The 26,071-nt window shown below is 52.6% G+C and overlaps 1 protein-coding gene across 1 annotated transcript; it reads left to right on the top strand.

Annotated features, from left to right (window-relative positions):
* Nucleotides 1-657: 657 nt before the first annotated feature.
* Tyro3 (TYRO3 protein tyrosine kinase) lies at nt 658-18,199 on the top strand. Its single transcript, XM_004861620.3, is given in 20 exon segments — nt 658-811; nt 2,390-2,573; nt 2,797-2,897; nt 3,617-3,787; nt 5,186-5,272; nt 6,009-6,124; nt 8,563-8,578; nt 8,581-8,739; nt 9,358-9,503; nt 9,992-10,136; nt 10,837-10,966; nt 11,054-11,154; nt 11,394-11,489; nt 11,810-11,890; nt 12,314-12,406; nt 12,743-12,864; nt 13,263-13,372; nt 13,567-13,726; nt 13,916-14,052; nt 16,858-18,199. Coding segments are annotated over 20 exon segments (2,676 nt in total). The 5' UTR covers nt 658-681; the 3' UTR covers nt 17,249-18,199.
* Nucleotides 18,200-26,071: the final 7,872 nt, after the last annotated feature.

Here is a 26,071-nt window from a genome sequence, read left to right as displayed (position 1 = left end):
CGATTCAATTTAAAAAGCACCCTGGGAAGGTGGGCCGAAGGAAATGGTCCTTTTCATGCAGGCGCCTACTTGGAGGTAAAAGGTGGGAAAGAGCAGGAAAGCGTGGATCGTGGGTGAAAGGCGTAATGAGAGGCATACGGGTGCTCGCTGATCCTGTGGGGTCCCGGCAGTTTCGAGTGTCACTTTTCGGGGCCTGATGGTTGGGAGTGTCCGGAGAGGGCTCAGAATCCGGACCAGAGTTACGGTGTGGGGGGCTCGGGCAGCGTGGAGGGCAGGCTTCCGAGTATTTGGGGAAGGGGGCGTGGCCGGGGCGCCCAGCCGGGGATGGGCGTGGGGGCCCGGCTGGCCGGGTCTGGGTCCTGCGGCCGGGCGGCGGCAGTGGCAAGGCGGGGTGCGCGCTCGGCGGGCCTGGGCTCCGCGGGGGGAGGCAGCGGCTCCGAGCAGAACATGAATCAGCGGCGGCGACGGCGGCGACGGCGGCGACGGCCGTGGAAGGAGCGCGGCTGCCCGGCTGGGACCCCAGGGACCCCGTGCGGCTGACGGCGCGGGTCTCGGCGCCGCCTTCTCGGCGCCGCCCTCTCGGCCTCCCGCTCCCTCCTCCAGGCGTCCGCCCCTCCGCGGCTCCTCCCCGCTCCTCCCTGCTCTCCGGCCCCGGCCCGGCATGGTGCGGCGACGCCGCCGATGGCGCTGAGGCGGAGCATGAGGCGGCCGGGGCTCCCCCCGCTCCCGCCGCCGCCGCCGCCGCCGCCGCCGCCGCTGCTGCTCCTGGCGGGTCTGGCCTGGCTGCTGCTCCCAGAGTCCGCGGCCGGAGGTAGGGGCGGCCGGGGGTGGCTGCGGGCGACCAGGGTTGAACCCCGGGGCCGGCGGGCGCTGCTGATCCCGGGCCTGGGCGCGGGAGGTGCGGAAGAGACTCGGAAGGCCGAGGCGCGGGGCGCGCGGTGCTGGCCGCCGGCTTCGGCCGGGCTCCCGCCCCCAACTTTCTAGCGCACGGGGCTCCCCCGGCTGGGTGGAAGCGAAGGTAGGGGGTGTGGGTCGTGTGGTCCGCGGCGGGGGCGGGGGGGGGAGCTACTGCGTTTTCCCGCCTCCTCAATGCTCCAAGTTTTTGCTGCCCCCGCCCAGTCCTGGGGACCTCATTTTGCCCGCCGCACACAGGCAGGTCCCACTGTGAAACGGGAGTTGGGGATGAACGCCCAGGGGCGTCCCTCTACCATTAGACTTAGGGTTTGAGGACACCCTGCCCCAACATACATCTGAGCGCTCTGTTCCTGTGCCCTGAGCGCTTTCTAAAAGCCAAAGTATTGGAGAGCTGGGCCCGGCTTGTGGCTGCAGGTCTTCCTGGGGCTCAGCCCTGTGTTCCCACCTGGCTCCCAGGCGCTATTTGGGGCGAGAGCACCCCTGCAGCACCTTTTCAAATCACACCGCGCACCTTTGGGACCACTGGATGTTCTTGGGGTGTGTAGCTATTCCTCCTTGCCCTGCGGCTGGTTCTGAGAGGGCGAATGGAGTTCAGGTGGAGACTCTGGCCAGCACAGCAGCCAGAGGTTGGCTCCTTGTCTTGAGATATAGCAGACTCTGGGAAAGAAGGGGGAAAGGGTGACAGATATTTACAGATGCACGGATGTATATCTGATGCTCAGACAACCTGGGAATTTCCCTAGAGTCACACAGCAAAGAGGAGGAAGAAGCAGGACTGGATTTCAGCTATGTCGATATTTTACCTGCCCATCTGCTTACAAACATACCAGGAGGCCAGGCGAGGTGTGGGGGGTAAGGTTCCAGTGGGCGGCACCTTTGATGTGACAGGCCTTGGGCTCCTGCTCAGGACCCCACCCTCCCTCGGCTTCCCACCTTCCTAGCACCACCCCTGCACACATTCAGGTATTAATAGAGCAGGCGGCTGCCAGGAAGACTGCCATGTGTTTGATCCGCCGTGGTTTTGCATCCATATGTTCTCCACTTCAGGAGAGCACCCCCCCTTCCTCTCAGCCTCCCTTCGTTTAGTAGGGTGGGGTGCAGGGAGGTGCTGGCAGCAGTTCAGGGGCTGCCTGTTGCACTGGTTGGGTCATTCCTGCCCTGGGATGTGACAACGCCCCACCGTTTCAGTTCAGCGTGCCTGCCTTTTAGTGGTTGGGCACAGGGAGCTACGTGAAGGAGGTCCTTTGAGCTAGGGGCACCTGGCAGTGACAGAAAGGGTACTAGGAAGGAGCTTGTCATGCCGCACCCCCCGGCTCAGGTCCCCTTCCCTCCCAGGCTGTCCTGCCTCTGCTTCCTTGACATTGGCAAGGAGCCCTCTGGCACAGAAGTCATCTCCTGGAAGAGAACAGGGAAGGGCTTCCAAAATCAGGGACCACCTGCCACAGGCTGGTGTGCTCTCCTTCCCGCCCCTCAGGCTTGAAGCTCATGGGAGCCCCAGCGAAGATGACATTGTCCCAGGGGCAGTCGATGATGCTCAACTGCAGCAAGGAGGGGCTGGAGGAGCCAGACATACAGTGGATGAAGGATGGGGATATGGTCCGGACTGGGAGCCAGGTGTACATCGCCATCAGTGAGCGCCACTGGATTTGCTTCCTCAGGTGCCAGGCTAGGGGAAGGTGTGGGCTGCCAGTCTGGGGCAGGCTGGGTTTTCACTTAGAGCTTGAGAGCTGGGGGCTGTTTGGATACCCAGAGGTCTGCAGGTTTTAAATTTGGCAACCTGTGGAATCTTCCAGAAGCAGGGCAGGCTGAACACCTCAAGTCTGCCCAGCAGAATTGCCCCCCTTGACCCTGGGAAGCAAGCGTGGTATCCTGTTTCCACAGCCTGAAGTCAGTGGAGCGTTCTGATGCGGGCCAGTACTGGTGCCAGATGGAGGATGGGGGCAAAACTGAGATCTCTCAGTCAGTGTGGCTCACAGTAGAAGGTGAGGAAGCAAAGCCTGGAGCCGGTGCTGTCTGCTAGCGATCATAGCCGGCAAAGGAGGATATAGAGGATTCTGTGCTGCTCCAACCTCAGAATACCCTACCTGCTGGGGTCTAGATAGAACCAAGGGGTCACCTAGGAGCCACAACTTCCAGGCTTACTGTCTGTTTCAGCGGTCTGAGCAACAAGCCTCAAGCACCCATCTGGGGCTGGACCCTGTTCTGCCAAGTGATCTGACTGGCAGGGGGAGGGGGAGGGGAGGAAGGCTGTGCAGCTGCCTGAGCTCAGAGCTGTTCAGCCCTGGAAAACAAAGTGACTAAGGAAGTAACAAAGGGCCCTGAGCAGGAGCTGGGGCCTGCCAGCAGAACTCTGCCAAAGCTCCCACCCACCCCTCCTCCCTGTGTGCCCTCCCCGCAGCCACCCCCCAGCCTCCCCCTCTACCCTGAGAAGGGCTGTCAAAGCAGGTCTGGCAGCAAGTGCTGGGGCTGGCGAGCCGAGAATCTGCCCCGCCCTTCTGAGAGCAGCAGAAACGATCTTCCTGAGGGAGCTGAGGAAAAGATGACTCCTCAGCACCCCAAGCTTGATACCTGTTGTGTAGTTGAGCTGCTTGCCAGGGGTTGTGGGGACCTGAAGAGAGGACTTCAAGTGAAGCAAACTTGTGACTTGGGCAGCAGTGAGCTAAGAGGTGGCGAGCTCATCCCCCACCCCCTTCTCTTCTAGGTGTACCATATTTCACTGTAGAGCCCAAAGATCTGGCAGTGCCCCCCAATGCCCCTTTCCAACTCTCTTGTGAGGCCGTGGGTCCCCCGGAACCTGTTACCATTTTCTGGTGGAGAGGAAGAACGAAGGTTGGGAAACCTGGTCTCTCTCCCTCAGTTTTAAATGTAACAGGTGAGCAGCACAGGCGGGGGCTTTGAGCAAAGGCTGAGCTGGGTCCTTGCATGTGGTGAGACTGGCAGAGTTGGAATCTGCCTAAATCATGGAGTTTGGAGTTGTGAGTGGCCAGAGTAGATCACAGTGCCTGGGTGCGTGAGCCGTATCATTGCTATGCCCATTAGTTAGGTGTGCCAGACTAGCCCAGTGGGGTGATTAGTGGCCTTCCTGCTGTGTGTGCTAGCTCAAAGAGGGTGCTTGGGCCGCCTCACATCATTCAGAGCAGTACGGGCCAAGCACAGCTGGGCCTGGCAGACCAAGGCCCCCCATCCCCCTCCTCCACTTCCGAAGAGAAGGGGCCAGAAACCAGCCCACACAGAGCTAGGGAGGCGTGTCTGGCAGACAGGGAGAAGATGAGACTCAGGCTGGACACAGGGAGAAGGGGAGAGAGAAGCCAACGTAAAGATACAGGGGCATCCTTCCCTTAGGGTCCTTTCAAGAAATCTTCAGCCATTTTCCCAAGCAGCTATCTGTTCATACCTCTGCACAGTTAGACCCAAAGCAGCCATGTCCACATTTCCACCTCTGCCCCCAAGATCCTCAGGCATAAAACAAGGTTTACAGATTGAGGCTTGAATTGGGCAAAAAAGATGAAAGTCTGAGTTTGGTCTCCTGTGCTGGGAGGTGGGGTAAAGGGGCTCTGATCTGTCAAGCCCGCATCAGAAGTGGTAGACTATAGAACCTGCTGGAAGCAAGGGCAGGGGGTGTTCAAGAAGAGGTTGGGTTCCCTTCCCTCCAGATGTGCGTGGTTAGGACCCTCAGCCAGCCGCCTGGTAATAAGCACTTGTGGGATTACTCCTGCACACACCACACTGTGCTGGGCACCACAGGGGATGAGGGAACACAAAGGAAATAGAAATCACTCTTCCTGCCCCCAAAGAATTGAGTATAATGGGGGAGACAAGACACACGCATAAGGAACTGGGAACTGTGGCAAGGCACAGAATCTGCAGATACTATAGTGGCAGGGCAGAGAGCAAACAAAAGGGCTCTGGTATGCACAGCGGAGGAGTGACCAGCAAAGGGAGGCAGTGCTGTGCCATCTGTGGGCGATGGAACTGAGAAAGGAGGCACTGTGTAATATTTTTCAAGTGTTTATTCTGTGCTGTTCATTTTACATGAATTACCTGATTTTCACAGTTCTCCCATTTGGGAGATGAGAAAACAGAATGCCATCCAAGCTCATTAGACTCCAGAGTCCTTATTCCCTTCCACTGTATGCCACTGTCCAGCCCCTTCCTTTCACTGGAGGGACTTCTAGGATGTCCAGGCCAAAGCCTGTGCGTCCCCCCTCTCCAGCGCCACATTGAGAGGGAGTTGCTGTTTAGTGGACTAACTGAAATTTTCTGGCCTCAGGGGTGACCCAGAGCACAGTGTTTTCCTGTGAAGCTCGCAACAGAAAAGGCCTGGCTATTTCCCGCCCGGCCACTGTTCACCTTCAAGGTAGGAGGACAGTCAGGGGTGAGTAGGTGAGGCCAGTGGCATTCGGAACTAGCCAGCCATGCAGCAGTGAGATCATTTGGCATTCCAGCTTCCCTGGGTCCTGCCAGGTTCTCCAAATGAGGGGTAGTTGGCACAGCTCCCACTCCTAGTGAAAGCACCTGCGACCCTGCCATGGCTGGGCCAAGAATAGAATCCTGACGTCATAGCAGATTTCCCATCACGAAGCAGAGTCCTTGGAAGGGAGGGGAAGAAGGAGCCAGCAGGAGATGATCAAGGCTCCTGCCCAGTCTTGTTTCTGCCACTCCTGTGGAGAGAACAGGGGCAGGGGAAGCAGCCTGGTGGGTGATGGGACCCAAAGGGCTGGTGCAGAGGGAGGAAGGGAGCCACTGTGAGGAGCTCCTCTGGTTGCAGAGGCAGCTGCTTATTTCTCATTTTCTATTTTGCATTTCTCCTTTTGTGCTGTACTGTGCCCCCACATATTACCTTCCAATTCTTTGGTCAGAGCCCCTTATTCAAAGAGAGGGTGAGGCTTTCCTTAGCCCTCGGCACTCCCAGCTGTGAGCAGCTGTACCCTACTGGTTGCTTGGCTTGTGCCTCCCTGTGAGCTGAGAGCCTTGAGTCGCCATCTTTAGGTGGGGGCATTCCTGGTCCTGGGAAGAATATGAAGCTTGATTCCCATGCCTCCTCTTCCCTCTGCTCTTGTCACTGGGCACTGACTCCAAGTCCCCATCCACAGCACTGCCTGCAGCCCCCTTCAACATCACAGTGACAAAGCTCTCCAGCAGCAACGCTAGCGTGGCCTGGATGCCGGGTGCTGATGGTCGAGCCGTGCTTCAATCCTGTACAGTGCAGGTAGGCTGAGAGGGGCCTAACAGGCTCTCCTGGACTGCCTGTGCTTGTTGTAGCTGCATAGCTGGCCCTTAGTGGTAGTGGCACCATGCTTACTGCCTGTGGGGCTTATTTTACAGCACTGTAGGTGCCTCTCCTTAGTGGAAAGAGCCCAGGACCCCATCTCTTACCATAGGGTGCTCTGGCCACGGAGAGACCCTGCAGATTGGCTCAAGCCTGTGCCAGGCTGGAAAGCAAATCACTAGGGCAGCTTTGGGATACCTGCAAGAGGGGTGTGTGTGTGTGTGTGTGTGTGTGAGATGCTGGGATTGAACCCAGGACCTTAGACATGGTATGCAAGCACCCTATCACTAATCTGTACACCCAGCCCGCCCCAGAAGAGTTTTATGCGAGTGAAGTCTTTGCTGCACCTGGTAATCTACACTCCTGCATTCTCTTGCCTCACTCCCACCCCCAGCCCATGCCAAAGAGGATGAGAAGATGGCTGAGCCTTGGAGAGTGGAAGGGGGATAAGGTGACACCACAACCCAGAGGCAACGCAGCCTTGGTCATTTTTGCTCAAAAGGGGTTTCATGAGAAGCTTTCGAAATTGTTCTTAAGAGTACCCTGGGCAGCAGGGGCTCCTGCTCTAGGCTGTACCATTTATAGGCCCCTACACTGGTCCGGCTTAGACACAGTCCTTGATCCTGGGCCTCCAGGATCTCCAGGGCCAAGGGCACAGGTCCATCTGGATCGTCCTTATTGCCATGCAGTACTCGTGGCAGTCCTGGTTCTGACTCCAGGGCCTTGTGGGTTCGGTCCCGGTCCATCCTCCCAAAGGGGACCGTGTTGTGATGTGTGTACATTTAGAGGCAGCTATCTGTGAGCAGATGGGAACTGAACCTGAGCGTGCAGCAGCAGTGTTGTCCACATCTCAGCCCCTCCTGGTGTAGACCCTTGCCTAGGGGCCAGCTCTTCCACTGCCACCACCCTTACCTGGGACTCCCAGTGGTTTGGAGAATTCTAAGTGTAAACCTGAACTTCCAGGTGATTTTGAAGATTTGTTTGTCAAGGTATCAAGACATAAACTTTTTAGTAGTTTGTTAAGTAAGGGCCAAGATGTAGCTCAATGATAAAGTGCATGTTTGGCATGTACAAAGCCCTGGGTTCGAGTTCCACCACTGCAAAAAAAAATGTTAGCTGATTTTTTTTGGTTTGGTTTTTGTTTTGTACCAGGGATTGAACTCAGGACCTCGCACTTGCCAGGCAGGTGCTGTGCCACTGATCTACATCCCTAGCTAGCTGATTTATAATGTTAAAATATTTAGCCATATAGTTCATGAATCTCTGCACTCTGGCACTAGGCCCCCAAAATAAGCTGAGGGCTGGTTCAGAGTGCCATGGGTTCATGGGGCTGGGGGATTTAGCTCAGTGGTTCCGCCGCCTGCCTTGCAAGTGCAAGGACCCGAGTTTGATTCCCTGGTACCAAAAAAACCAACAAAATAAAACAAAAAAACACAAAGTGCTGTGGGTTCAAAGGCAGTTTCCCCTGCCTTTGCGAAGCTCTGAGACTTTGAGATGGCATGAACAAGTACAAGTGGCAAGTACTTTGGACAAAGTACTAAGCACAAGTACAAAAGGACAAGCGTTTCCTGGAGTTGATAAAGGGATATTTAGCTAGCTGTGGGGGTGCACCCCTTTAATCCCAACACTCTGGGAGGCTGAAGCAGGAAGATTGCAAGTTCCAACCTAGCCTGAACAATTAGTGACTTAGTGGGATCCTGTCTTAAAAAGTAAAAAGGGTTTCGCTGCCTGCTTTGGAAGCGCAAGGTCCCAAGTTCAATCCCTGGTACCAAAAAAACCCCCTAAAAACAATGCTTTGGGCCGGGGATTTAGCTCAGTGGTTCCACGGCCTGCCTTGCAAGTGCAAGGACCCGAGTTTGATCCCTGGTACCAAAAAAAATAAAAATAAAAATAAAAAGGGCTGTTTATGTAGCTCAGTGTCAAGGTCCTGGGTTCAATCCCCAGTACTAAAAAAAAAGAAAAAAGAAAAAAGAAAAAAAAAAACAAAACGGCTGGAGATTTAGCTCAGTGGCGCCACACCTGCCTCGCAAGCATAAGGTCATGAGTTTGATCCCTGGTACCAAAAAGAAAAAAGAAAAGGAAGACAGAGAAGAAAGGAAGGAATTTGCACTGAATCTTAAAGGATGAATAGAGCAATGGTAGGATGCTCATTCCAGGCAACAGGAACCACAACTGTGGAGTGGAGGTATAGAACCTGGGGTGGGGGTTGTAAGTACTAATGGTGGTGGATGCCTGTAATTCCAGCACTCCAGAGGCGGAGACAGGAGGATTGCTGTGAGTTAGAGGCCAGCCTGGGCCACATACCATACCTAGCCCATCGTCCCTCTCGATTTGGGAACTTCCTTCCTTTACATCATTCATTTTCTGCTTTTCTGTAGGTGACACAGGCCCCAGGGGCTGGGAGGTCCTGGCAGTCGTGGTCCCTGTGCCACCCTTTACCTGCCTGCTTCGGGACTTGACACCTGCCACCAATTACAGCCTCAGGGTGCGCTGTGCCAATGCCTTGGGGCCCTCTCCCTATGCTGAATGGGTGCCCTTTCAGACAAAGGGTCTGGGTAAGTCACTGCCAGAACAGAGGGGCTAGACATGACTGGAGCAGGGGAGGGGTGGGTTGGCTCCAGTTTTGAAGGAGCTACCTGAGGGACAGTTCAGGCATCATTCAGCTAACATTTATCGAGTGTCTGCTGCATACCACTGCGTATCTCTGTGTATCTTGATAGTTCGGATAATTAAACTGGAAAAGGTAATGTGGTGATGAAGAGTCCCCTAGAAAGACCCCCTAATGGGATCTGAGAGGTCTGAAGGCTGACAGAGAAGCCATGTGAATGTTTGGGGGGAAGTGACTACAGGGAGAGGGCAGAGCAGATGCAAGACTGAGGAACTTGCTCCAATCCCTAGAAGCCTGCTTGACTGCGAGCGGCGGCGGGGGGGGGGGGGGGGGCGCCGTAGGCGTCGTCAAGTTGTGAAAACACTGCCGAGCTGGGTGCTGCTGTGGCTTAGGCTCCTCCCCCGTGGTTAGATCCGGCAGAGCCAGAGGTGAGCCCTTCCCCCATCCGTGGGCTCTCTGAGCTGGTGGGCTCTCTGAGCTGGTCAGCTCTTGGCTCCTGGCTCTGAAGGTCTGTATGGGATAGTGATGGTAGAGAAAAATCTTCACTTTTTCTCTCTGGATATAGCCCCAGCCAGAGCTCCCAGGAACCTCCACGCCATCCGCACAGATTCTGGCCTCATCCTGGAGTGGGAAGAAGTGACCCCAGAGGGTCTTTTGGAAGGCCCCCTGGGACCCTATAAACTTGCCCTGTTTCAAGACAATGGAACCCAGGTAAGAGAGACAGGCTCCTCCACTGTCTCTAAGACCCTCAGGCCTTAGAAAGCTTAGGGGCTTTTGAATGGCTCTCTGGGGGGCCTGGGCTACCCACCGCCCCAGAAAGATGCACCTCTCCCCCTCCCTGGCCAACCCGACTCCTTGGATTCTGCCTCCCACGGGGACTGAATTCTGTAGCCACTCAGCATGTAAAGCAGGAAGCACATTCCTGCACCAACTGGGCCAAGCACAGATGGGGCTTTATCCCCAGCCCCGTGTCTTCCCAGCCCCCACATGCCGCCTGGTTTATGCTCCGGAGAGGCCTCTGCTCTGCCCCCTGGAGCCCTGGAGCGGGACGTGATGATTCCCTGAGGCTGCTCCCACAGCCCCTGACTCCTGAGGTCCCTAGGCGCCCATGTTCCTGGCTAGACCTTTTTCTGTCCTCTTGCTCCAGCCTGAGGCCTTCTTCTCAGCCTCAGTGTGGGGTGGGGCTTTCCTGGCTACAGGATGAGCTGACTGTGGAGGGGACTCGGGCCAATGTGACAGGCTGGGATCCCCAGAAGGACCTGATCGTGCGTGTGTGCGTCTCCAATGCAGTTGGCTGTGGGCCCTGGAGTCAGCCGCTGGTGGTCTCTTCTCATGACCATGCAGGTGAGGTAGGGCCCGGGGTAGGGAAGGGGATCACAGCTTTTGAGGGCAACAACCTAGACTGGAGAGAAGAGGCTGGTGGCACCTGCCCAGCGGGCCCCAAACTCAGTCAAGCAGTTGAAACCAGAATTGTTACTCTTTGCTCATTTTTCTGCCCTTGCTCTAGAACTGGCATAGAAACCTCTGGTCGCTCTGTAGGTCACAACAGCCAGGGCCTGTGACAGTTTAGGTAGAGATTCTTGGGTCACTGTCTGGAGGTTTTTTTGTTTGGGTTTTTTTTTGGTTTTTTTTTTCAGTAGTACTGGTGGTTGAACCCAGGGAGTGCTGAGCTATATCCCCAGTTTTTTGTTTTTTGGTTTTTTTTGGTATCAGGGATCAAACTCGGGTCCTTGCACTTGCACAGCAGGTGGTGAAACCACTGAGCTACATCCCGAGTCCCCCAGTTATTATTATTAATATAATTTTGAGGCAAAATCTTGCTAACTTGCCCAGACAGGCCCCAAATTTGGGATCTTCCTGCTTCAGCCTCCTGAGTAGCTGAGATTACAAGCGTGTGCCACACTAGCCTTTCTCAAGCCTTTTTAACCTTGGACCTGTGTTGACTTAGGGAGTCTCTTGACCAGGCCAAGTGGCCATCGGAGAAAGTCCTAAAGGGACCCCTTGGTGTCAGCCTGGCTCCTACCACTGCCCCTCCCTCACACAGGCCATCAGGGCCCTCCCCACAGCCCCACATCCTGGGTGCCTGTGGTCCTGGGTGTGCTCACAGCTCTGGTGACAGCTGCTGCCTTGGCCCTCATCCTGCTTCGAAAGAGGCGGAAAGAGACACGTTTCGGGTAAGGGAAGGGAGTGGGGACATGGGGGGAGGCAGGTGGTGACAGAAGGCCTTGGAGCCGCCCTCCAGATCCTTGATTTCCCTTTAGGCAAGCCTTTGACAGCGTCATGGCCCGAGGGGAGCCAGCTGTTCACTTCCGGGCAGCCCGGTCCTTCAATCGGGAAAGGCCGGAGCGCATCGAAGCCACATGTAAGTGGTACAAGATTGTGGGAGGGGCAAACGGGCTCTCTGCCCTGTCCGTATTCCTTTACCAGTGCATTGATCTGACCAGTGTGTCTGAAGCATGAGGAGTCCCAGTACAGAGGAGTGGAAAGACACAGAGACCCTCCCCGCAGAGAGCTGAGCTCTGCGGACCAGGGCCGTGCAGCAGGCAGGCTGGGGTTTGGCCGGAAGCAGAGCTGCTCCCGTTTCTTGCCCCCTCCCCACAGTGGACAGCCTAGGCATCAGCGATGAGCTGAAAGACAAGCTGGAGGATGTCCTCATCCCAGAGCAGCAGTTCACTCTGGGCCGAATGCTGGGCAAAGGTGTGTGGGCTTCGGTGCTGGTGCGGGTGTGCCTGCCCTGGGTGGCTCTGGGCCTTCACTCAAGGCTGTGGGCTAGAGTCAGCTCCCATAATTGAGATACGCTGTAGGCTGCAGAGTCAGGGCTGCTTGAGGGAATGGTGGCTGGGTCCAGGGAGTGCTGAGGAGCTGCTCCCATGGTGCTCTGCTTTAATGAGAGGCAAGGGAGGCTGCTCCAGCACCCCAGGATCCAATGCCTTTGAATCCTTGTGAGGGATCACCCGGGAGGGGAAGGAGTAGGGACCAGGAAGCAAAGGAGACCTCCCGGTTGGCTTGGTTTCTAGGAGAGTTTGGTTCAGTGCGGGAGGCCCAGCTGAAACAGGAGGATGGCTCCTTTGTGAAAGTGGCTGTCAAGATGCTGAAAGGTGAGTGGAGAACAGGTGTTGTGGGGAGAGGTTCCATCCCTGGTGGGACCCGTCCTGGAGCGGACCATGCCTTGGCCTGAGATCTTGTGGGAAGAGCTCATGAGCCCTCACGGGGTCTATTTGTAGTGAGTAGTTCACAGGCATGGCCCCAGCACTGCCCTCTGCAGGTGGCAGTGATGTCCCCAGTCCAGTCCTGGGTGCTTATGACAGAGCTGGGTGGATTGGGCTGCTGGGCTGTTCAAGCCAGAAGGAGGGCCTTCGCGAGTAGGGGAGTTGTTGTGTAGCAGCATCCAGTGGGGTTCCTCCTGCTTATGGCGAGACAGGTTTCCTGGGGCCCCCGCAGAGCTCCAGACTGAGGGGTTTGGAGTCAGAGCTCTGGCATGTCTCATGTTGTTTCCTCACCACCCCATCCACTTCTCCCAGCTGACATCATCGCTTCAAGTGACATTGAAGAGTTCCTCAGGGAGGCAGCTTGCATGAAGGAGTTTGACCATCCACATGTGGCCAGGCTTGTAGGTGAGCCCATTGTGGGGTAGGCAGATAGAGAACAGGGCTGAAAGTCTGTTCCATCCATGTGAAGGGGCAGCCTGTGGGGAAGGTTGGGCTTTACCTGGATTGACCAGGGGGCAAAATGGCAAGGGGGGTCTGGCCAGCATCTAATTGTGCTCTGGCCGAGAGCAGAGGTCTACTGTGGGCAGAGGAGGAGGGAACAGGGAACATGCCCGAAGACCTAGCAGCGGCAGCCAGAACCCAGCCTGTAGGGTCCCCAGGACAGAGTGGGTGGGACCTGGCACATGGAGACGGATGTGGACACCTGAGCTGTCTTGGGACCTGACCCTCACTTGTCCCCAGGTGTGAGCCTCCGCAGCAGGGCCAAAGGCCGCCTCCCCATCCCTATGGTCATCCTGCCCTTCATGAAGCACGGGGACCTGCACGCCTTCCTGCTTGCCTCCCGGATTGGGGAGAACCCCTTTGTGAGTGCCTGGGTGGGAATGGTTAGGAGGAAAAGGGTGGGAGAAGAGGTCTTGGAAAGGCCGAAGACCCTGCAGAGAAGGGCTGGGTGGCTGGCACTGAAGATCTGGTTGGGAGTAGGAGGGTCTGACTTGACTCCATTTAAGCTGGTGTCCTTTTCCTCGCAAAGCTCTGTGGGAATTTTCGGCTGGGCACGGCCCATTCTGGGAGAACAGGCTTGTGCAGCTCCAAGCAGGGGAATCTTGGTTCTCAGATCCTCTCTCAAACTTGCCGAAGCTTCCTTGCCTCAGGAAAGCCCTCCCCTTTTCTTCCGTTCAGTGATTATGAGGACAGTCTTTAAGTCTGGCGGAGGGATGGGGGGAGTTAGGTCCAGCCTGAGCTTGCCATGTCTGCCTGCCAGAACCTGCCCCTCCAGACTCTGATCCGGTTCATGGTGGACATTGCCTGTGGCATGGAGTACCTGAGCTCCCGGAACTTCATCCACCGAGACCTGGCTGCTCGAAACTGCATGTAGGAATTCTGGAGGGCTGGGGTAGGGGACAGCAGCAGCGGGTAGGGGACAGCAGCAGCAGCTAGTGGCAGGAGGAGCTGACTGATACTCAGCTCCTGCCTGGAATAGCACCTGCTGTGCATGGGGATAACCTGGGAGCAAAGCCTTTCGAGCACAGAAGAAAGCTGAGCCTGCCTTCCAACACCCCTTGCAGGCTGGCAGAGGACATGACGGTATGTGTAGCTGACTTTGGACTATCCCGAAAAATCTACAGTGGGGACTACTATCGTCAGGGCTGTGCCTCTAAATTGCCTGTCAAGTGGCTGGCCCTGGAGAGCCTGGCAGACAACCTGTACACTGTGCACAGTGATGTGGTGAGTGGAGTGGCACAGATGAGGCAATGGTGTGGATGAGTGTCAGCCTAGGACCCTCGTGGGCCTGGCCGGGTCTACTCTCTGGGCTTTGGCTACCTAGTTCTAGTGCCCCTGAGCCCTAAAATGTGCTTACCTCAGAGCTCAGGAACCCTGGTGACACCTTGCTCTCCAACCTCTGTTCTGTCCCAGTGGGCCTTCGGGGTCACCATGTGGGAAATCATGACTCGTGGGCAGACACCATATGCTGGCATTGAAAACGCTGAGATTTACAACTACCTCATTGGCGGGAACCGCCTGAAACAGCCTCCAGAGTGCATGGAGGACGTGTAAGTACCAGGAAGGGCTCTGCAGGAAGAAGCGGGAATCGCGTTTCGGTGGCTGGCTGCTCTACTACTGCTGGCCCAGCTTCTCACCCTCTATGCCCCATTCATCTACTACCTCCCCGTTTTCTCTCTCTCCTCCTTTTTCATCCCATACTTCTCATTCGAGCCTTTTTCTGTCATTCTAGTTTCTCCAGTTTCTAGGGAAAACCAGGAACCCCAGGACAGAAGGCACAGAGTCGAGCCACAGCGCAGGTTTCCCTGTTTCTTTCCTCCTCCTTGGGCCTCCAGCTCTGAGAAAACCTGCTGGCAGACCTCCCTTGCCCTGAGATAGGCCAAGTAGGGGAAACAGGGTGGCTGCTTCACTCTGGCAGCATAGCGATGAGGGATGGTACTTGGGTTTCTTTCTTGATCTTGGCCTCCTCTTGGGGGAGTGGAAGGGACCCGACATTCTGGGAAGAAGGGACCTGTTGCCTCCTTTCCTTGTCACCAACTCCAGGCCCTGGGGAACAGGGTAGGGTCGGGGTCCTACCCACTGCAGCACGTTGTCATCCTCCTGCAACAAGATGGTGTCACCTCAGTCATGTTAGCTGGGCGCTGGAGGTATTCTTTCAGATAATCCTCTTCTTACTCTAGGAGGAAAAGACTGTTATTTTCCCCATTTTGTAGACAAGGAAATAGGATTAAAGAGGTAGAGTAACATGGCCAAGGTCACACAGCTGCTGCATGAGTGAGTTGGTATTGGAACTGAGATCCCTGCGGTTTTCAGGGTATATGCTCTCCATCGTGAAACCAATTGGAACTGGTCTCTTCTGGTCTTAGTCCCTGACTCTATACAAGCCAGGGTGCTCTGGGCCCCCAGGAGACCTCTGGCTAACGCCAGTGGGGCGGAGTCCACAGTGACCCAGGGAAAATAGGCTCCTTTTGTGGCCATGGCATTGGACCTCCAACAGGTTGAGGCTACACACAGGCAGAGGAGGGCTGGGCCTGAATGGGACCTTTCTCCAGGGTAGGTGGTTTGAGGTGCCCAGAGCCTGGGCAGCAGGTGCCTCATGGATACCCGAGATGGAAATCTGAGTGCACAAGCCAGCCCGGCCCTCCTGTTCATTCGGGAGTGCTCAGGGGTGGACAGAGGCTGGAAGCTCCGGTGTCCCTGAGGCTCAGCCTGCTGTGGCCCTCCCTGAAGCCCAGTGGGCAGCAGGCAGAGGCCCTGGCTTAGCTTCCTCCAGCTGGAGTTGCTATTGTCAGTGGGTGGTCATTGGCTTCCCACAAGGCAGCCTGGTGGACAGTTGCCAACTGGCTCCTAGCATGGCCTCGAGCATGGATCCTGGCTTGGCCTTGTACCCCTGGCCCTAGTCCATTCCCACGGCCTGCCCAGGGTCTGGCACAATTCTTCCTGTCATGGGGGCCCTCTCGGAGGGCTGGTGTGAGAAGCAGTGCATGGTGCTTTGCTATGGGCAAGAGTCAGGCAATTGCTCTGATTATTCTTTTTTTTTTTTTTTTTGGTACCGGGGATTGAACTCAGGACTTTGCACTTGCGCGGCAGGCGCCAGAACCACTGAGCTAAATCCCCGGCCCTGCTCTGATTATTCTTGATCTCAGCCCCTTCCCATTAGGGCTTTTAGTTTGATTTGGTTGTTGTTGTTGAGGCAGAGTTTTGGTATTTCGTTCAGGTTGGCCTAGAATTTCCTGTGTAGCTCAGGCTAGTCTTGAGTTCCTAGGCTCCTGCCTTAGCCTCCCAAGTGCTAACATACCATTAAGTTTTATGGGTTTTCTTTTTCTTTTTCCTGAGTCATTCCTAGGGAACAGTGTTAGGCGTCAGAGAATCTGTAAGGCTCTTGAAGTGGTCGGGACAGAAGGATTTCTGCCAGGGACAGAAGGCTGGAAGCTCTCCTCAGGTTCTCAAAGGTATCTGTGGACCATGAGGAAGGATTTAAGAGTATCTGTGTGGGTGCTGCCTCATGAGGATTTGGAACAAAAATAAGCCTAAGTCCAGGGCTAGGGGGAGCTCTGTGGAAGAAAGCTTGCCGAGCATGCCCAAGGCCCTGGGTTCTGTACTCAGGACTGCAAAACAAAGTGAACAAAACAAACCAACCTGCACCTGACTGCAGGCTGTAATCTGCGAGACAGGCTCTTAGTACCACCCCAAGACAGTTTAGGAGGAACTTAGGAGGCAGCCCTCCTGACTGCAAATCATGGCCCTATTACTTTCTTCCTGTGTGACTTTGGTCAAAGTTCCTTAACCTCTCTGCGGTTCGGTTTGCACATTTGTGGAATAAGTATGGCTCTTTCCTTCCCTCCCTTCCTCTTTCCTTCCTTCTCTCGTTACTGGGGATTAAACCTAAGAATGGTGTACTGCTGATCTACACCTCCAGCCATTTTTATTTTTTATTTTAAGACAGGTCTCTTTTGCCAGGCTGGCCTTGAATTTATGATCCTCCTACCTCAGCCTCCCATGTAGCTGGAATTATAGGTATATATGACTGAACCTAGCTAGGAATTGCTTTATTTCATAGATGTTATGATGTTAAATAACTTAGATGTCATGTGATTAAATAGCAATAAATATGAAATACTTAGAGAAGTGCCTGATACATACTGGCACTGAGCTACATCTTCAGCCCTTTTTATTATTTTTTAAAATTTTGAGACAGGGTCTTGTTAAATCACTAAGTTGCCCAGGATAGACTTGAACTTGAGATTCTCCTGCCTCAGCCTCCCAGAGTCCTGGGATTACAGGTGTGCACTTGGCTGGGCCTCTGCTTTTGAAGGAAAGGCCACTCCTTCCCCTTACTCTTCTCTCTGCCCCAGGTACAATCTCATGTACCAGTGCTGGAGCACCGATCCGAAGGAACGACCCAGCTTCACATGCCTGCGGATGGAACTGGAGACCATCCTGGGCCACCTGTCTGTGCTGTCCAGCAGTCAGGACCCGTTGTACATCAACATCGAGAGGGCCGAGGAGCCTGCCGAGGGTGGCAACCTGGAGCTGCCTTGCAGTGACCAACCTGGCAGCGGGGCTGGGGATGGCAGTGGCGTGGGGGTGGTGGGAGACATCCCCAGTGACTATCGGTATATCCTCAGCCCCAGCGGCCCAGCTGATCTGCCGAGACAGGCTGAGCAGCAGCCAGAGAGCCCTGTCAGTGAGGCCCAGAGGCTGCTGCTCTTACAGCAAGGGCTGCTGCCCCACAGTAGTTGTTAGCCTGCAGGCAGGGCCAGCCAAGCCACCCAGGCAGCAAGGGTGGAGGCTCCTGTGGAAGCCCGCTTGAGCTGCACTGGGGCCTGGACTCACCAAATCCCAATCCCAGTTCTTCCTGTGGCTACTCCATGGCTGGCCTGGAGTCAATTCAGGCCTTGGCTTGGAGAATGTGGCCCAGGCCTGGTTGCCTGAACCTAGGCAACTAGGTGTGGGGGGGATTATGTTTCCATGGCTACCATGGGTGTGGATGGCAGTGGGGGGAGAATAGATGCAGCCCTGTGGGCCCCTGCCCTCCAGCTGAGCTGTCCCTGCTGCTTTAGTGCATGTCTTGAGCCACCTTCACCTGGGGCTCAGCGATGCCCACCACATTGGGGTTTAAATGCCAGGTTTGCCCCTCCTAGGCACAGAGATGCCCTTGTATTATTCCCTTGTAGGTGAGAATTAGTAAGGGGCTGGTACAGGCGGGTCCCAATCCCTGTGGCAGGGGACAGTGGGATGCTCTCAGGTCTGAATCCTTGTCTCTGCATTGATTCCCACTCTTCCCTTGCTGGGAGAGGTGGTGGGAGGGTGCTTTCATGAAACTGGCTGGACCTTCTGTGGCATGCGGGGCACCACTGAGCTCCTCAGGAAGGACAGGAGGGGCTGGCCCCAGAATAGAGACAAGAAGAGCACAGGAGCCCCTGTCCAGCCCCCCATAGTCTGTCAGAGCATGCTACCAAACACCCGAGACTAACAGAGGCAGCTGTGTATGAGCCCAGCCCCTCCACACTGACTGGAACCTTCTGTCCCAAGTCTCCGGAGAGCAAACAGGCCTACGGGCCGGGGGAAGGGGTCTGTCCAGAGCCGGCCCTTGCTGGGGGAGCCTCGTGGGATGCATGGGGCAGGCGTCGGGCATTTTCCAAGCTGTTAGCTGCTGTTTAAAAACGGAAATAAAATCAAAGACTAAAGAACCAAGACTTTGTCTCTTAAATGTTTGCTTTTTTCCAGATCACAAAAATGAGGCATCTCTGCAGAGAGAAAGGTCTGGAAAGAGATACCAGAATGTTAGCAGCTGCTGTCTTTATGGGAGGTGATGAAGGGGCCATTTTCTTCATGTTTTTCGGTTTCTGCATTGAGCACAAAATGCTTTTGTAATTAGATAAGATCCCATTAAATCTCGCCATCATTAGAGATGATACATGGTCCTTTGCAAGATAGAAAAATGCAGAAATCATAAAGATGCCAGTTACCCATAATCCTACCACGCAGTGATAACTACCATTGATTTTGGTACCAGGGATCGAACTCAGGACCTTGCGCTTGCGAGGCAGGCTGTGGCACCACTGAGCTACATCCTTGGCCTCACCATTGATTTTTTTAAATACATTTTATTTAGCCAGGGATGTAGCTCAGTGGTTCTGCCGCCTGCCTCGCAACCACAAGGTCCCGATTTCGATCCCTGTTACCAAAAAAATTTTTTAAAATTTTTAAAAATGAATTTGATTTTATCCCATTCCCTCCAGCCCCCTCCCATTCCCTGTGTACAACAGCTTTGCCTCCATTGCACTGATCTTTTGAAAATGCAAATATTTTGGCAAGATTTTTGTTGTTGGGGGGGGGCTCCTGGGGATTGAACACAAGGCCTTCACATTGAGCCACGTACCCAGACTTTTTGGAAGCAAAACCTTTTTTTGGGGGGGGGGGGGTACCTGGGATGGAACTCAGGACTTGGGCTTGTGAGGCAGGCAGCAGCACCATTGAGCTAAATCCCCAGCCCCTGAAGCAAGACATTTATTGGTATACATATAATGATAACACTAATCATAGGGAATTTGCACCTGTACATGATATAGCTTGCTTCTTCGTTTCCATTCCCACCCTCCCTTCAATGCCTCTTCCCCTTATTTAAAAAGCTTTTTTCCTTCTATTCTTTTTTTCTTGTTTTTTCCTTTCTCCTCCCCGCTCTCTTGTCCCCCTTTTCATTTGAACATTTTCTTCCTATTTCCCAATATCTATTATACATTTTGATCCTTATTTCCTCTTCCTCTTTCAGTTTCTTGCACCAGAGAAACAATGTGGTATTTAAACATGTGTCTGATTTATTTCACTTAAGAGTATGGTCTCAAAAAAAAAAAAAAAAGTATGGTCTCAAGGTGTATTCATTTAGCTATAAATGTCTCAAGCTCATCCTTATTCATGTCAGAGTAGTACTCCATTGTATGAAAAAATCTTTATCCATTCATTAGTTGATGGGCATTTGGGCTGTTTCCAAGATTTAGCTATTACAAATTGTGCCACTATAAACATGGGTGTGTATATATCGTTGTGGTATGGTGCTTTTAATTCTTTTATTTTATTTTATTTTTATTTTTTGAGACAAGTTCTTGTTATTAGTTCAGGATGGCTTTGAGCTCACTATGTAGCCCAGGCTGGCCTCGAACTCACAGCAATCCTGCCTCAGCCTACTGAGTGCTGGGATTACAGGCATGCACCACCACACCCAGTGCTGATGCTTTTAATTCTTTTGGGAAGATACAAAAGGGGAATGGCTGGGTCTAGTGGAACCTCTAGTCCTAGTTCTTTGAGGAATCTCCACACTGATTTCCACAGTGGTTGCACCAGTCTGCACTCCCACCAGCAGTGGAGAAGGGTTCTTTTTTTCCCCACAGCCCCACCAGCATTTGTTATTGGTTGATTTTTTTTTTTTTTTTTTTTGCAGAATCAGGAATCAAACCCAGGACCATGTGCTTGCCAGGCAGGCATGGTGCCACTGAGCTACATCCCCAGCCCGCTGGTTGATTTCTTGATAGCAGCCATTCTTTCTGGAGTGAGATGGAATCTCAGCATTATTGTTTCAATTTGCATCTCTCAAATGACCAGTGATGTTGAACCTTTTTTCATATATTGATTTGCCATTTCTACTTCATCTGAGAAGTGTCCCCAGACTCTTTTTTTAAAAAACAGTATTGCTAGGCCGGGATTTAGCTCAGTGGTTCCAGCACACCTGCCTTGAAAGAGCAACGTCCTGAGTTAGATGCCTGGTACAATAAGTTATACACTAAGTTGAGTCCATCAAACTTGCAATCCTAGGGCTGGGGATTTAGCTCAGTGGTTTCACCACCTGCTGCGCAACCACAAGGACCCGAGTTCGATCCCCAGTACCAAAAAACCCCCAAAACTTGCAATCCTCCTGCCTCAGCCTTACAGAGTCCTGAGACTGCAAGCATGTGGCACCATGCCCAGTGACAAAGTTCCTTATCTCGGAAGAAAGAGGCTGTCATTGTGGGTCTCCTCTCCTTTGTCAGGCTTTCCTGCTGCTCTTAGGAGTAGAGACTATCCTCACCTTCTCGAGCCTGCCTGGAGCTTAGAGAAATTTCCCAGGGAATAAGTGGCCAGAGAGAATGGTGAGTCTCTTGAGAACTAGAAATAAGAGTAGCAGGGTGGGGTTTACTTCCACATATTTCTACCTGAACACTGTAGCTGAGCTTTTAGAGCAAGCTAAGAACAGGAGGTGTAGAAGTCGGGCCCCTGGTGAGGGCCTGGGGAGACAGAAAGGGCCACAGGTGTCACTCTGCCGGCCATGGGCAATGAAAAAGGGACCAGCCCTTCTGAAAGCAAATATCCTGAAAAACCTGTTGCTGCTTCTCCAATTCTGATTCCCACCTAGATCATGAGACTGAATTAACTTCCAGGCAAATAGCTTTCAGAATTCTTCCTGTGATTAGCTTTAACCACCGGTGGCAATTCTCTGTGAAGTAAGGCTGGGAATTATGGATGGGGAAGAGCTTCCTCTCACACACGTGTCTGCCACTAATGGGTACCTGTGTAGTCCCAGGTCCCGGGGACAGGGCTTCAAGTGTACTCTCATTTAATACAGCAATTCTGCTGGTAGAAGAAGAATAGAATTATCTGCCAGCAGACGGACAGAAAGGCAGAGTAAGTAACTTATCCATGGTTCCATAGCTGATGAGTGGCAGATCTAGGTTTAAACCTCAAGGAGTCAGAAATGGAACCTGTGCAACCCCTTCCCCCACCACTCCAAACAGCATCCTTCCAGACTTTGTTGTGATCATTCATCTTTTGGGCTTTTGGATGAACGCAGGTCAGTAGTGAGCACACTTCAAAATGCATGGGAGCTGGGTGTGGTGTGCCTATAATCTCAGAACTTGGGAGGCTGAGGGAGGAGGATTGCCACAAATTGGAGGCCAGCCTGGGATACATAGTTCAAGGGCAGCCCGAATTACATAGCAAGACACTCCCTCAAAAAAAAAAAAAAAAATAGGCTGTCAAATGTTTAATGGCTACTGTTCTTTTATATTTCTCATGCAAGCATCACCTCCAGGCCATCCTATCAAAAACCTGCTCAGGGATTTAGCTCAGTGGTTCTGCAGCCTGCCTCACAAGCACAAGGTCCCAAGTTCAGATCCCCAGTACCAAAAAAAACACCAACAACAAAGAAATCTGCTCAAGGTATCTCCAGACTTTCTTGTGCAGGGCTTTGAGAATTGTGCATGTGTCCTGGAATTAATAAATCACACTTACTTTCCTATCTATTCCTAGACATACCCTATTTCCTGTTGGGTATGGTATTGTTTGTTGTGATGGTTCAAGTGTGTTTGAGTTGGAGGGAGGTTTCTGGGTTTAGTGTCTTCCCCACTCCAAGCTTAACTATGTGTGTGTGTGTGTGTGTGTGTGTGTGTGTGTGTGTATGTGTGTGAGACAGGGTCTGGCTATGTAGTTCAAGCTGGCCCTGAACTCACTATGTAGCCTAGGGTGGCCTCAAATTCGCCTCGATCCTCCTGCCTTAGACACTTAGACTCCTGAGTGCTGGGATTACAGGCCTTCGCCACCATGCCAGGCTGTGTGTTTTATTTTTAAATATGTATTTTTTTTTTTTTGAGACAGGGTCTTGTTTTGTAGTTCAGCCTGGCCTTGAACTCACTATGCAGCCCAGGTGGCCTTGAACTCATGGCGATCCCCTGCATCAGCCTCAGGAGTGCTGGGATTCTAGGTATGTACCACCATGCCTGGCTTTAACTGTGGCTTTTTGTTTGTTTTTACATTTCTGAAGATTGAATTCAGGGCCTCCTGAATGCCAAAAACTAATCTACCACAGAGCTACACCCTAAGATCCTCAAGGGTTCTTTTGTTTTGTTTTGAGACAGGTTCTCCCTATGCAGTATAGTTCAGGCTGGTCTTAAATGCACTATGTAGCCAGCCCAGGCTGGCCTGGAACTCAGCAATTCTCCTGCCTCAGCCTCCAAGTGCTGGAATTATAGGTTTGTGGCTCTATGGTAGGTTTAAGCATAGTTTAAAAACTCCTATATTTTCTTCTTTCTAGTACTTCTATTCTTTAGTCTCTCTTTCCTTTCCTTTTCCTTTCTTTTTCAGTGCTGGGCACTAAACTCAGGGCCTTTGTACTAAATTATAGTCCCCAGGCCCCTTTTTATTGGGGGGAGGTACAAGGTCTCTCTAAGTTGTTACATTGGCCTAGTTGTGCTCAAATTTGCAGTTCTCCTACCTCAGCCTCCCAGAGTGCTGATTAAAGGTATAGGGTATTTTACTTTGATTCTTCTGATATTTATGGACTCAGGACCTTGGGCTTGCCAGGCAGGCATGGCACCGATGAGCTAAATCCCCAGGGTGATATTTATTTTGGAGTAAGAAGTTAAGACCAGCCAGGTATGGTGACACACACCTGTAATCCCAGCACAAGGGAGGCTGAGGCAGGAAGATTACCACAACTATGAAGCCAGCCTAGGCTACATAGTATGTTCAAGGGCAGACTGAACTGCATAGTGAGACCCTCTCTCAAAAAAATAATTAATTTGTTAATAATTAACATACAGGGCCAGGGATTTAGCTCAGTGATTCTGCCACCTGCCCCACAAGTGTAAAGACCCAAGTTCGATCCCCAGTACCAAAAAAAATTAACTGTATTCTGATTTTTTTCCAGACTCTACCCAATTTCTACTCCCCCCTCCCCTTTTTGCAGTTCTGGGGATCGAACCCAGGGCTTCATGAATGGCAGGTGAGCATTCTAGTACTATCCACCCTTTTTGAATTGCACTTTGATTTTCTTTTTGGTACCAGGGTTCGAACTCAGGACGTTGCGTTTTCGAGGCAGGCGACAGAACCACTGAGCTAAATCCCCGGCCCTGTTTTTGTTTTTTGAGACAGGATCCTGCCCAGGTTGGCCTTGAAATCAAACTCAGGGCATGTCAGGCAAATTTTCTACTACTGAGCTGTTCCCCCAGTCTTCTTTTTTGTTTGTTTTTGTTTTTTGATTTTTCCTCATACTGGAGATCAAACTCAGGACCTTGAGTGTGCAAGGCAGGTGTGTGCCACTGAGCTAAATCCCTGGCCCTGTTTCTGCTTTTGAGACAAGGTCTCCCTATGCAGTCCAGCTTGCCCTTGAACTCGCTATGTAGCCCAGGGTGGCCTTGAACTTGCAGTGATCCTCCTGCCTCAGCCTCCTGGGAGTGCTGGTATTACAGGTGTGTAGCACCCCACCTGGCTTCCTCCCAGTGTTTCCTTTTTTTTTCCTTCTTCCTCAACTACCCCCACCTCTACCCTGGCAGCATCCTCAGACGTCCCTGGTTAGAAAGCCCTCTCCCCAGCAAGTGTGGACTGTGTCTTCTGGGTTCCCACTCCTCCTCTGTGGTTGTAATAATTATCTCCTCCTCTCTTCTCTCTTCCTGCCCCCAGGTAGACAGTATGAGCTCAGTGACCCTCATCTGCTTTCTTCCTCACAGTATTCCTAGCACCGGAGCACATGGGAGGCACGCAGTAAATCCTTATTAAATGGAAGTGGAATGTTTAAATGCCTCACTGTCGCTCTTGTGTGAGAAACTGAAAGTGGAAATAAGGACCAAAATGTATAATAGATATTGGGAAATGGGAAGAAAATGTTCAAATGGGAAGGGTAATGGGGCTGGGGGGGGGGGACAAAAAAAAAGAGAAAATAGAAGGAAAAAATGGAAATAAAGCTTTTGTAAATTAGGAGGGAAGAGGGTTTGAGGGAGGGGAAGGGAATGGGAAATAAAGAAGCAAGATATATTGTTTACAGGTACAAATTCCTTATGATGAGTGTCATCAGTATGTATATCTAAAATGCACCAATAAAGGTTTTGCTTCCAAAAAAAATGGATGTGAGGCCAGCCTGAACTATGTAATGAGACCCTGTCTCAAAAACACAAAACAAATAAGCAGAAAGTAAAACTTAAGTTTGAGGCCAGCCCGGACAATTTAATGAGACTATCACAACAGTCTCCTCTCCTGAATTAAACGGGGAGGGGGAAGGAGGTGTGGCGATGCACGCCTGTAATCCCGGCCCTCAGAAGGCTGAGGCAGGAGGATCACCTCAAGTTCGATGGCAGCCTGGGCTACATAGTTCAAGGCCAGCCTAAGCTGCATAGTAAGACCCTGTCTCAAAAAAACAACCAACCATGGGCCGGGGATTTAGCTCAGTGATTTCGACACCTGCTGTGCAAGTGCAGGGACCCGAGTTCAATCTCTGGTACCAAAGAAAAAAAATACATATTAGGGCTGGGAATTTAGCTCAGTGGCACTGTGCCTGCCTTGCAAGTGTAACGTCCTGAGTTTAATTCCTGGTACCGGGGTTACATTGCTGGGCTGGGGGGTAGCTGGGTGGCTGAGCACTCCTAGCAGTACAAGGCCTGGGGTTTCCATCCCCAGCACTACAAAAATCCCACACTGGTACAGAATTGTGATGAACTAATTCAAGATTTTAGGACTTCAGAGCCAGAGTTCTCTAGCACTCTGTGTGCGTAACATAAAAGTCACAGGGACAGTAGTGTCTCCCTGGAGAGCTGAAGTCCTGCACCGGACCTGAACACTCCACACAGCAACTGAGCAGGCTAAGTGAGCCCCTTTTCCTTCCGCTCCCACCATCTGTTTCTGAAGATTCTGCTCCAAACCCAACCTGGGAGTCCCCTACTTCCATGTGACATGGGCCATAGAAAACGAGCAGGAAAGAGCTAAAATGCATCACACGAGGAGCGGCTGTAAGGTCAGCGCGGGTGGATACACAAGAACAAACGAATTATTTGCTCCGTGTCTGTTCCACAGGGTTGCTAAGAAAATGTTTGTAAATGACCTAGTATTCCTCCTAAAGGGCTTCATATGTCATTATATGTGTTACCTTAACAATTCGCTCGCTCTAATAACGGATAGAGAAATTAACAAAAATCCCCGGTACCAAAAAAAAACCATATTAAACTACATGCTGCACATAAAAAAAAAAAAATGGATGTGTGGATTAGGGCCAAGGAGGCTCCGGTGACAGGTGAAACTGGAGGACTGGCAGTTGGGGATATGCTGTCCAGTGGCTGTGGCATACAGGGGAGAACACCAATGATACTTAGTGCCCCAGGCCTTTGGAGTTTTCCTAAAACTAAGTGTCTAGAAGAGCGCTTGGCACGCAGCCATCAAAGTCCAGTACCATCAGGCACCGGCTCTTTCCACTTTCCCCAAACTCCTCAGCTCTTCCCAGGACAGAGGAAAGCAGGGAGTCTTTCAAGCTTCCCTAATGTGCTGGGGGCTCAGGGACCCAGGTAGGTGCAGGTGCAAGGTGAGGAGAGGGAAGAGCCCCGCCAGTGGCCCAGAGCCCCGTGTCCAGAGTCTGAGGGCATTCCCAACCCCCAAAACCATGCTTCCTAATCCGGTTCAGCAAGTTTTCCCTCCCCTGGGATTGAACCCAGGTCCTCTCACAGTTACAGCCCTTTTGGGCAGAGTGGCCTCAATTTACCATTCTTTTGCTTCAACTTCCCAAAAGATCACAGCCCTGCCCCTGGGCTATGTAACCTTGGCTGGCTGGGACATCTT

Source organism: Heterocephalus glaber, unplaced genomic scaffold (assembly GCF_053883595.1).
Source record: "Heterocephalus glaber isolate CG9 unplaced genomic scaffold, H.glaber_assembly_v1.0 deba00000809, whole genome shotgun sequence".
NCBI classification, from domain to species: domain Eukaryota; kingdom Metazoa; phylum Chordata; class Mammalia; order Rodentia; family Bathyergidae; genus Heterocephalus; species Heterocephalus glaber.
This window is presented reverse-complemented; position numbering and strand designations above follow the sequence as displayed.